We start from the raw sequence: 12781 nt of genomic DNA, 5'->3' as shown, positions 1-12781 counted from the left end.
GCTCTTGTGATATTTAGCATCTAATTTTGGTCTGTTGTTTTGAAAATGTCAATGTGACTTTTAAATGGTTCCTAATTCAATCTAATTTGGCCCAAAATTGTGTCTAGAGTGCAGATCTATCAAGATATTTTGAGATTCAAAACGAGATGCCTCATCTCAAGGGGTTATCCTCCTAACAATACATTTCAAATTTCAAATATACCAAATGAAAAGGTCTTTTCCCTTTTTCCACTGCAGTTGTGTATTGTGTGGCATTTAAACTGAATTAAATGGCCTCTAGATCTTCAGGCCTCTTGTGTTGTGCAAATAGATTTTAAGGCAGGTATTAAATACATAGAACAAATCTTATAAATTCACTGTCATGCTGTGTAATAAAACTGTCCGGTGGCTCGGATGACCCTGGGCTAAAGGTAGAGCAGATAAGCTGGAGACAGAGTGCTAACTCTGCCCTTCACTTTTCAGCTTGGAGATGGGAAAACTCCAATGCCTCGGGACACAATTCTCAAATCGCTTATATTGCACTCCTTTTGGGAAGCTGCAGAAAGGGCCCAAAAAAGGAAAGCTAATGGGCCTTACTCAGACAGAATAGGAGCTACTGGTGGAAAGAGTCTAGTGTATGTGGTTAAGAGATGAGTAATGGGAAAAGAGGAGTCTAGCTGCAGAGTGACAGATGCACTCCTTCCTGCTCTGTCATTAAGCCGTCCCTGTGATCAACACAAGATGACGAAGAGCCTGTTTAATGGGCCAAACCGCAGTTATGAATGTGGTTTTCTTCCTTTTTTAGGTGTGCGAGAATCATTTAAATGTCATCACATAGGTAAGCGCTTGTAGCGGTTAGTAATGGCCTGTTTAAGAGAAGACGGATAAAAACTTGCACTTGAGTTATTAGAATTGCGTCCTCTTGATAATACATGGCTTAGCTCAAACAGTATTTGCATGACTATATTTATATGTAAAACTGTTTGTCTCTTTTCACTGGCAAATCTCATGAAAACTGTCAAGACAGGCATGCACAGAGTAGGTTGCATCTGAATTTCAATTTACGTTGTGACCGTGAAAAATTTGTTTTATTTAGTGTGAATGAAATTCGGATGTTCTATACTGTTACTGTCATGTGACCTACCAGCATCAGTTGCATCGCTTCACTGCCATTTACAAATCCTCTCCCGTAGCCTCATGGGATAGTAAAGTGTCCATCATATGTGCACTTCAGAATCTCCTGGGACTTTTTGCCTACTGTTTTTCGAATACTATGTATTCGGACGTACTACTCTTGTGGCGTAATGTTTTTCGCATACTATATAGTAGGGAAGGATTTGATTTCGGACACAGTCGGGGTCATATTTCACCCGGAAATTTGTGTATAGTAGATTTTATATAGTACACTATGTAACTTTCGATGCTCTAGCGGTTAATAAACAAAACAGCTTGAGTCTTGTGGAAGAACATTGTAGCCAGAGTTACTTCTCTCTGTTTATGTCCATGATGAGTCACGCAGATACTGGGCTACACCACAGCGGATGTCCTGCTCGGTCTAAAATACTCCAAATATAAGCACTTATTATTAGCCTGGAAATCCAGACCTAAATCTAAAAGATTAATGGTCTGGCGTCGACTAATGAAAATCGGCCAGCATGCACCAAGCATGCATTTGAAAATCTCACTGCACGCAACTGGATAACACTACGACCAATCACAACATCGCTTAGCTACCAGCGGAGCTAACTGGTAGATTAGACTCTTGCCGTATCCGGTCAGCAAAACGGCAAAAATGCCCTTCTTGCAAAGGAACGATTCGAGCGCTGTCTTCTATTCCTGTTTTAGAGAAAAAGGCAAGTCTAAATCTTTCATTGTAGCGGCCAAAGCCGTTTCAAACAACTGGTGTTCATCCATAGCACATCTTGCAATGTTTACTAATGACTTCGACGTCGCCGTTCGCGGCCCGCCTATATCATGAACCCGATGTGATTGGTGCAGCTCAGATCGAGGGGCATATTTAATGAGTAACTCGCTGAGCAAATTCAACTTGTGCTCTCGCGAGAAATTACCAGGGTAACTTATTATAGGTGTACCGTAGTGATTTAGGATAAGAAAAGAAAAAAGAAGAAAAAAAAAGAACCCTTTGGAAGATGGATTTATGATATACTCGCTCATTACATAGATTTTGTACATTTTTAACAAAGTCACAGTGAGTGTACCTTTTTTAAATAGCTTGTTTTTATTTTTGTTATATTATTATGTAATTTTGCGTGAACAAAATGCACCCTATTAATTAACCTATTAAGATATAGATATATACTGCATTTCATTAAGCACAGACATTCCTTTTTTTAGTAACTAAATACATATTCCATGTGTTGTTGTTGTTTTTTTAAGTATATTTGCTAGTATACATCATTGTAGAACTGAAATGAAGACAAAAAAATATTATTTTGTAATCAGAAGAATTAGTCCCCCCTTAACATTATAGTAATGCAAATTTTTGAGAATGATGGTCTTAAATGGTCCTAAACTAGGCATAATTTTCTACATGCAAACTACTATAATTTCCTCTTTTGTTCTCCATTTTTTGGGGGATTTTGTGGTGAGATATGATGCATACATTTCTTAGTGAGATTCACCTGGATATGAAAGCTGGTATGGTATTATTGGTATATGAAGGAGGACATAAATGAATGAGTTCGATTCTGTCATAAAATGTTGCCGATGCCGAGACTAGCTGATTCTCCTGACAGCTCTTTGTCACAGGCCCCAATTTGTTTGAATGCTGGGGGATGGAGAGAGCTGATTGGAGGTGTGAATGAAAGTGGGCGTGTCCTTATGAGTCATTTTGCTGGTGGTTAAATGATGTCATTTCTTGACATTTTTGTGGAGTTTGTTTTGACGTAACTGTGAAAACATCTGTTTATCAGTGTTCGTAATTACCCCTTTGCCCAGTTTGCCGTTAATGTCTAGTATCTTGACAATTGTTTTGGGTGCTTTGGTTGTCAGACATGTCAGTGTATCTGTCTGTTGTTGTGAATCACAGATAAATTACAGTGTTTGCATCCCATGGAAAGACATACTTGAAGACAAATGTCTGAACATGTCTGTATTTACTCTGGGATATGCTTTTATTACAGAGGGTGGTGTCGTTTTTGGTTTACATAGCCGTTTGGGCAACCTCTTCAGTTGTGGTTTGCAAGGGTTCTTTGACACATAAAGTCTCTTTTTAGCGACATTGCTTTAGATCATTGTCCTAGTTCGCCCTTCCTGTGTGTTTTGGTTAGTGAAGTGTTTGTTTAAAGCATTAAGTTCAATGTGAAATCCGATTTAATTTGTCTCAATGTTTGTCGTCTTAATCTTTTGTTGAAGTACAATAGCTTGCTCTTGCCAGTTGCCACTGAAACAGGGTTACATGTAATTAACTGATTAATTAATTGATTTATTGATTTATTTTGCTTGTGGGAAAATACATTGCATATAAAAAAAATTGTCAGTTGCACTGGACGATGTTCATTTCCTGGGCCATATCACTTTTGTAAAACAGCCTGGTTGTGCTGTTTTCTTCGACGTTTTCTCTCTGAGCTGTTATCTGTAAGCAGGCCACTGTGCAAAAGGACACCATCACTGTCACAGGAAGTGCTGTATAGGCACAGGAAATCCAGAGTCATAGGGAGGCCGATGATGGAATGCAAAAGTTTTTTTCCAGCCCAGTCAAACTAACCTAGACAGTCCAGTTTAGGACCGAATACAGTGACTATCTTGAGTACAGTGATGGTTTTAGTGGTAATAATACCATTGTACTTTGGGGTACTATAGACTGGTCTTTGGTCATTTTTTTTTTTTTGTTAATTGTTAAAGGGTTAGTTCACCCAAAAATGAAAATTCTGTCAGTAATTACTCACCCTCATGTTGTTGCAACCCCGTAAGACCTTCGTTCATCTTCGGAACACAAATTAAGATATTTTTGATTAAATCTGAGAGCTGGAACACTCCTCCATAGGCTTCTAAGGGATCGAAACTTACCGGCCCAGAAAAGTTATTTTTGATGTTTTTTGCGCACAAAAAGTATTCTCGTCGCTTGATAAACTTGTGTTTGAGCCACTGTAAGTCACTTGGAGTATTTTAACGATGTCTTTACTAACTTTTCTGGGCCGGCAAGTTTCGATTCCATAGAAGCCTATAGACCTTGTGCACCAGAGAAACGAGGGCACCGCCATCTTTGGAAAATTGTCTTTTAACTTCCGTTTTGCGGTCGCTCTGTATATTTATATGGCATTTCTGTCCAGGAGTAATTAGCTTTTTAAGTGGATTTACTTAATGTAAAGTTAACGAAAGTTATCATGAGGACTGTAATGTTTAAAGCAGATGACTTAACAAATGTAAATCGACCGGGAAGATTTTAAAACGAGCCGTTCATTAATAAACACGCAAAACGCTGTGAAAATACCGGAAGTCAAAAGACAATGAGTGCAGCGCTGAAAAGGGGCGGAGCTACATAAGGTCTATAGAGGAGTGATCCAGCTCTCAGATTTCATCAAAAATACCTTAATTTGTGTTCCGAAGTAGCCTGGGTTCCCCCATGCTGCCTTGTGCGCAGCGCGATTTTATTCACGCTGCTAGGCAGCCTGGATTCCATGGACTAGATTTTCGCCTCAGCGAGGGGACCAATCACAGAACGGGGAGGGAGCAGCAAGACGATGACGACGTCTATGCGACACACTGAAGCAGTTTGTTTATATCTATGGATCTAACATGGCAGCAGACGCAAAGTTACCTTTCGATGCAGCCTTAGATAGTGTTTAAGTAGTTTAGAACGCAAGTTTATTTCGTCTTCTTCCTCGTCGAATTTTCTCGCTCTACACACGTCATCTGGTATAATTGAAACGATTGGCTATGAGCTACGTACAGGCGCATTTGATAGACATTCGTAGCGTCCAATAAACGGCTCTGGGCATTCTTAAACCACGCCTCAAATACGAGAAAATGAACATATGGTTCCCAGACCACGTCTCAATGAGAAAGAGGTCTGACGTTAGCCAGGCTAGTTCCGAAGATGAACGAAAGCCTTACGGGGTTGGAACAACATGAGGGTGAGTAATTACTGACAGAATTTTCATTTTGGGGTTTTTCTTTTTTTTTTTTTTACTATCCCTTTAAGAGAATGAGCACAAGAGAAAAAAACAGTTTGAAAAGGTGTTTTAATGCCAACTTTAAGTGTTTGTGACTTTTAATAACTAGATTTTTTTCTTATTTATCCACATCTGATTCGTTGCTATTTCACATGTTCGAGTCACATGTGTCTATTCAAAAACATTTGGACAGACATCAGGTATTTATCCACAGATACAGCTGCAACATTCCATTCAGACTGATAAAATGGGATTTGGGAGCCAGAAAGAACCAATTGAATTCCCATCATGAGACTTGTTGAATTTGGCACAAATGAGTTCATCATGAGACTTGTTGAATTAAAAACAAATGTGTTCATCCATTAGACTCTCTTTGGTTAACATTTTAAACATTGCAGTGAAATGAGTCATTTTATGAACGAGCGTAAGTGAATTCATTCTCTAATTGTCTCTCTGCAGAGCTTTTCATCCTGCCGGAGGAGAGCAGAAGGTAAGACGGTTACCCTTTTTCTCTTCTGTCAGACAGAACTGCAAAGCTTTCGCAAGAACACTCAACCAGCTCCTGATATCTGATATTTAGATCTGTTCTCAAGTTCTTAGCTGCTTTGAATACTTCAGGACTGAGCACACACACTCAAACTCACATGTACACCTTGCTAGCTAAATATCATATGAGCATACCATATAATATAAAATATATTACTTTAAATATAAAGTTATATATATATAACTACAACTAGACCCTGGAAGAACTTTTGCAAACATTTGCTATTTATGAATAATTTTTGTCTTTTTAAGTTCATCCTTGTACTTCCCAAAGGATTATTAAAACATTTTTGGTGTGTGTGTGTGTGTGTGTGTGTGTGTGTGTGTCAGATTTCGCTCATTTCTTTGCACTACTTTGTCCCCAAAGCATATCTAAGTTAACCCCCACACACATACTTGTATCTCAAATATACAACGCTTCATAACTCATTCTCATGTAAGTTTCATGGTTCTGTTAGCTTTCGTGGGCTGGTTGCACTATATTGCGGAAGTTTGGGTGGTATGTCTATTTGCCTGTCTAATTCTAATGTTAAACGTCTTGCTTTTGGTCTTGCTTAAAACTTCCCTTGAGCAGTTTTTGGTTTGATTGAATTTGCATTGCCACAGAATGCACAAAACCAGACTAAATGTAAATTTTCCCTGTAGGCCATTTGCACATGCTGTAAATTAATTTAGCCTTTATGGATTTTATAGCTGGATACATTATAGCTAGAATTGCAAATTAAAAGCTTAATAAACTATTTTATATTTATATTTTAATATAATTTGTTATATACAACATATCTAAAATGTATACAAATAAATATAATTTATATTTTTTGTACGTTTGTTTAATATTTGACATACACACATGACAACTATATTTAAACCTTTCGAAATAATAAATGTTTATTAAAAATTATTAACATGTTAAAAAAACATGTATATTTGTTATTTTATGGTAGGGTCAGTGAAAATGTTGGCTGGGCAGATTAAAAAAAAAAAAAAAAAATGTAGCATTAATAACTAATCAGATTGTATCTCCTTCCACAATGCATACTAAAACAAAACACCTGAATCTGAATGGGAGAAATCACGCCCTCATGTGGCTGCAATAGATCATAGCATGGGTATCTGCAACAGTGCCTGTTATAATTCTAGTCATATCAGACAGTTATACTTTTCCTTTCGACCCATTCAGGTACAAAGTGCAGCTAAAATGAAGTAGGTCCTTTAAGCTGGACCTTGGCCTGATCTCAAGATAAATATTTGTGCCCAGGGTGTGTTCACACTTCTCAAACAATCCCCCTCCACTTTCTCCGTGCTCCATAATTTGCTGTGAAAAGACATGAAGACAATTCTCACCTTTTTTCCCACCAGTTAATCCTCTCATTTGGAGAGGATTAACTATTAAACCGTATCTGGGACTGTGCATTCACCTGTGGTGCCACTGGAGTTTATGAAATAGTGTGTATGTGTGTGTGTGTGTGCATGATCTGACATGCATGGTGTTGCATTGCACTGTCTTTCTCCACACTCAGGATTCACTCGCACCTGCATCCAGTCAGCCCAAGTACTCGTTTGCACCGAGCACAGCCATAAACAAGATGGCGCGGCCGTTCTCCGCAGCTTTTGGCAATGGCAGCAAGGGGCCTGTCATCAAGCCAGTGTCGTACGCCCCCAAGCCTAACTTCAACTCGCAGGTGCCCAGCAGCACGCCGCAGCCTCACAATGGGTAGGTGACCAGCCAGCCAGGTCTCCAACCGAGACTCAGGCTCATAATCTGTCTTTAATGCGGGCTTTGATCGCCACGGGACCTGTTTGATGAGCTTAGTCCACAATAATGAGCCTCATCATACCCAAGGCTGCATGTTTCTAATGATGCAGCAATACCTCAGTGATGGGTAAGAACGCCCGCAGCTCCCAGAATTCACGGTGAGCGTGAGTTGTCTGGATGCTAGCTCTGAAATTGGGCTGCACGATATTGGAAAAATAAAACCGACATTGTGATGTTTACTTTTTCTGACAGATATATTGCGATTATAAAGAAATACAGGAATGTTTACCAGAGGACTTAAATAGCTATATTTAGTAAGAATTAATCATTCTAAAATGAGTGGGGTTATTTTCTTGTAAGCAGCTGGAAAAATAAATGAATAACAAATAAATTAAACCATAATTTTAGGGCCTATTATATTTTATATAATAATAAAATTATATATATATACGGCATTATTTATATATATATACACACACATACACACACACACATTATATATATATAAATAAATAAATAAATAAATAAATATATATAAATATATATAAATAAATATATATATATATATATATATATATATATATATAAATACATACATACATACATACATACATACATACATACATACATACATACATACATACATACATATTGTAACTGTTGTACTGTAAAATAAAAAAAATAGTATTTAATAAAAATAATACAATTTATAGTATATTCTGGTGATGGTAGCGCATATATTTATTTAATTAAAATGCAGTTTGCACGATTTGACATATCGCGACTAGTCTGACAGTTTAAGTCGACACTCTGTTGCGTTTCTGCAGTGAGGTTTGGGGTCAGTGAGTTCAAGAGTCTGGTCTTTAGTGTTTTTCCGGATTTATTGTGCGTGCTTGTAATAAACGATATGGCGTTAAGCAGCTGTGTCTGTTTTCCTTGTTGGAACGGGCGGTTGCATCGCCACCACGGTGACCAGACTGTTCTGGGACCCGCTCGAACACGCCGTCTTCATCTGTTTTCCTCTCCACCTCTTTATCATCCCTTTGCAGGGACATTCTGCTCCTCTTTTCCGCCAGGGTCCAGCATTTTAACGAGCGCTTTTATTTAAGCTGATCAAAACAACAGATGTTTGCCGTCAAGTCCGGTGGAGTTAAAGACAGTAAAGTTGTGGTGTTTTTTATTTTTATTTAACATAAACACATGAAGGAGTTTGTGAAGGTCTAAGGTGTTGATCTGGCCAGGTTGAGAAGGTTGAAGTCTGTCTTTAGGCCAGTGCTTGATGTTGTATGTTGCTGTTTATAGAGTCCAGACCCTCCCATAAATTCTGCTGAGCCCTTAAAATGCCGTTACGGCCCCGGTGCTGAATTACTTAACGGCCTTACTCGGAAAAGCTCCTGTACTGTAATCCACCTTAACAGAAGTTTCCTCACAAACAAATTGCATGAAGCTGATGTTTTATTTAAATAGATGTCCTCATTGTTTTATTCAGAAGCCTTGAACTTCAGTTGGATTTTGGGAACCTTTTCTGGAGTGTAGTGGAGGGAAGGAGTCTGAATCCGAGCTCGGCTGCTGGAGTGTTGCGATTGTGTGTTTATTTTTTATTTTTTTTGTGCGATCCAGCACTGAGGTCTCCGTGTTCTCTGGAGATCACACAGTCACGTCAGCATTCTGAGCATGTTTACTGCACCGCACGCCTACAAGCTTGTTTTTACAGCTCTTCACTCTAAGGGGCACTATTGCTTGCAGTGTTTGTGTAGTGGTACCAACTTTTGAGATTTGAAAAATGCCTGAAGGTTTCAAATCGAAAGTATTAGATTCTATTATGTATTTTGTAATATACACTACTGTTCAAAAGTTTGGGGTCAGTATAAGATTTTTTTTTTTTTTTTTTTTTTAAAGAAAGAAATTCATACTTGTTTTTAAATTGATTGAAAGTAACAGTAAAGACACTTATAATATCACAAAATATTTATATTTTAAATAAATGCTGTTCTTATGAAGAATCCTGTATCGAAATATATCACGGTTTCCACAAAAATATATTCAGCAGCACAGCTGTTTTCAATATTGATAATATTAAGATATGTTTATTCAGCAGCAAATTATCAAATCAGAATGATTTCTGAAGGATCATGTGACACATGTGAGTATCATGACAGGAATAAATTACTACTTCAAAATATATTCAAACAAAAAACAGTTATTTTAAATTGTAATTATAATTCACAATATTACCGTTTTCACTGTATTTATGATCAAATAAATGTAGCTTTTAGCATAAGAGATGTCTTTCTAAAAAGTTATAGTGTATATATATATATGCATTTTTCTGGATATGTTTTTAAAAATTCCCCTGGTAAGTTAATAAGATATAGCAAATCATTACTTTTTCCATTACGGTATGTTTTTTTTTTAATAATGATTGGATATTTTCTACTTGCTCAACTTTAAAATACTTAATGATTCACTGGCTAGAAATTGAAATGATTTTATTCAGTTGTCACAAACGACTGGAAAACACATAAATCTTTTAGGAACCATGTATTTAGGGTGATGTTGGCTTAATGGCGTAAAGCCAGATTCAGTGTCAGTTTGATCTAGTGGTTGTCATGTTTGGCAAAAGTTGCAGGGATATCTTAAATAATAAAAGCACATTAAAAGTTCTAGAACAGAATCATTTAACTTATTTAACAGGAGGCACAGCTCATGTTTCCACGTTTTCTGTTGTGTTACTTAACGCACGCTGTGATGCTTTTCACCACTAGAAACCCACAATTTGCTTTGTTTGTCTCTGCATCATGTCTTTCTAAATGCTGTGTATTCTGCTCTGTGTGATTTATTTCTAAACGATTTTCTCTTCTCTCTTTTTTTTAATCTCCTTTGTCATTCCACAGATGGAAGTTCTTGACAAGTTAGTAATGCCTTTCCTTATTTCCCTCCTGCTCTGAAAAATGTGTGCAATTATTGTTTTTGGCTATCAAATCCCAGCCCTGTGGCTCAGCCTCTATCCGTTTTCATATATTTGTTTCCCTAAATTTAATTTATCTTTCCTTTTTCCCAAGCCTGCATTGTTGCAGTATTGGCTTTAGGAGACGGCAGATTTCTCACATCTAAACTGCCGTCTCAATCTGTAATTATTCACTATGGGATTGTAAATGTGCAGCTTTATTCCAGCGTTGATATTTCAGAGCGCGGTGGACAGTCTCCATTCGCTCGGTGTGAAGTCAGGCTGCTTTAATGGACATTGTTGTGTTCTTTGTTGTACTCCTCCCACTCTTCCTCTCTATTGTTATTTGTGCTCCTTTTCCTTTTTTCTCCATCCTGTTTTTTTCTTCCTTCACTCTCCCGTTCATTAGAGGAGAAGCCTTCTATGAGGAGTTGTACCCTGAGGGGAAGTAAGTGCTGAATGCTTGTGGCTCTAATGCACTAGCTAAAAGAACTTAGACCTGCCGCTGACCTCACTAATAAACTCTTGCTTTTGACGACATCAGACCATGTTTCATTGCTTTTTCACTCAGGAGTTGAACTGTATTGAAACATGGCACTTTAGCTGGGTCGTTTGAAACTATTAGCAAATGTAGCCGTGCACTTTGAGCGACTTCATTAGAGCATGAAGCAATGATGTGGAGCCTGAATAGAAATCACATTTCGTGGGTGTTTTGATTGATTCTTTTGTGTGTGCATGTAGTTATGACTCTGATGTGTGAAAAACAGGGTTTTCAACCATTATAGACCCTCCCACCAGACTCTCAGCCAACCCACAGACTCCAGTACTTAAAAAAAAAAGATTTTCTTTTACTACATTATTTAATTAAATAATAAACTGATTAATGCTATTTTGAATAATAACTTTGATTTAAGACTCTTGCATTTAGCAGACGATTCTATCCAAAGCAACATTTTTGTCACAGAGCCAACAATATTCAAAGTAAATGCCAGGTTTAATAAAGCTGCACTGGGAAACAAGCTGAGGCACTTAAATAAATTATTAAATAAAAAATCATAATTAATACAAATAAAATATGAATATTAATTACTATATTTAAAAAAATGGTTGGCTTAAATAAGGAACATTTAATTGTTAAATGAAATAAATACATTTTTAAAACATCTATAGCCCTTCTTCTCCATGGACCCCATCAAATACCTTAGTATTTACTTACTTACTTACTTACTTACTTAGTATACACTAAGGATGGTGCACCCCCAAAAATGGAAATTGTCATAATTTCTCACCCTTATGTTGTTTCAAATCCATCCAACACAAAGATATTGTAAAATAAATCCATATGAATTGAAAGGTTTTAATCCAAGACTTCTGAAGAGACACAATCTCTTTATATGATGAACAGATTTTATTTAGGCTTTTATTCACAATATAAATTTTGTGTTTGGAATATGAATGAAAGTCTTATGGGTTTTGAACGACATGAGAGTGAGTATTTGATGATAGAATTATAAAATTTTTTGGGTATAAAAAAGGTAGAGTGGAGGATTTGCCAGAATTTTAGAAAAGAACCGCCCTCTCCACTTTTTGAAAAAATGCACATGCGCAACACTCTACCTGCTCCCGAGAGGGAACGCCTATTAAACGTGTGCATGAGAGAGCATGCACGAGCCTAGTGCGTGACTTGTGCCAGGGCTAGCATCGCTAATCATAGCTTACATTTACTAGCAGTGATTTTAAATGGATTTCTCCAAATAGCATGCCAAACTTTACCTGTCGAGTGGAAACTTCGCGACTGAGGCATCAGTGGGAAGCCCAACCTGTGCTTTTAGCGCACGCCAGCGTGTGAAATATTCTCCCAAAAACACTCTGGTCTTGTTTCTTTCTTCAGAGGCCTTTCTCTTCTTGTCATACAATTCGTAGACACTTTTTCCTCTTGCGACCCTCAGACATTTTGAAAAAACCCGGTGAGAACGGCGAGCTTCAATGAATGGCTGTAACCGTAGCTCACCACACATATACACCTGAAAGTGCGCATGCGCAGAAAGCGAAAACTACCTAGGGACGAGCACGTACGACGGCCTTACGTAAACATATCACCAGAATGATTGACAACTAGGAGGACCAATAGTCTTGATGATCCACCCGGAAAAAGAAAATCCTCCACTATACCTTTAAGGCACCCCTGGTTGAAAACACTGGCACTAAAACATCACCTTACTACATTTTACAATGCTAATTTCTGTACCATAATAATATAGCTACTACTTGATGTTGTAGCAATTGTAACTATTCTATTTTGTCAGAAACTTTGGTTACCATGATACATTTTTGTAAAGGAATTTATGCACCCCAGAAAAAAACAGATTTTTTTTGGGATCCTCATCCTCATGTTCCCTCGCTGTGTTTGGTGTAGTC

At 37.5% G+C, this 12781-nt stretch overlaps 1 protein-coding gene across 5 annotated transcripts in view; it reads left to right on the top strand.

Moving 5' to 3' along the window:
- The window catches only part of pdlim7 (PDZ and LIM domain 7), a 45817-nt gene that overhangs the window by 17228 nt on the left and 15808 nt on the right, over positions 1-12781 (top strand). For 4 of the 5 annotated variants that reach the window (XM_084431229.1, XM_084431231.1, XM_084431230.1 and 1 more), the window contains exons 4-5: positions 5574-5604; positions 7181-7374. In XM_084431229.1, the coding sequence (XP_084287355.1) occupies positions 5574-5604; positions 7181-7374 (225 nt within the window). Of the gene's footprint in view, positions 1-5573; positions 5605-7180; positions 7375-10310; positions 10328-10772; positions 10812-12781 lie in introns of all 5 variants that reach the window. The other variant, XM_084431233.1, reaches the window with a different exon arrangement.

The sequence above is a fragment of the Rutilus rutilus genome (genome assembly GCF_951802725.1).
Source record: "Rutilus rutilus genome assembly, chromosome: 14".
In the NCBI taxonomy this organism is placed as follows: domain Eukaryota; kingdom Metazoa; phylum Chordata; class Actinopteri; order Cypriniformes; family Leuciscidae; genus Rutilus; species Rutilus rutilus.
The sequence above is the reverse complement of the archived record's forward strand: the minus strand, read 5'-3'. Positions and strand labels throughout refer to the sequence as shown.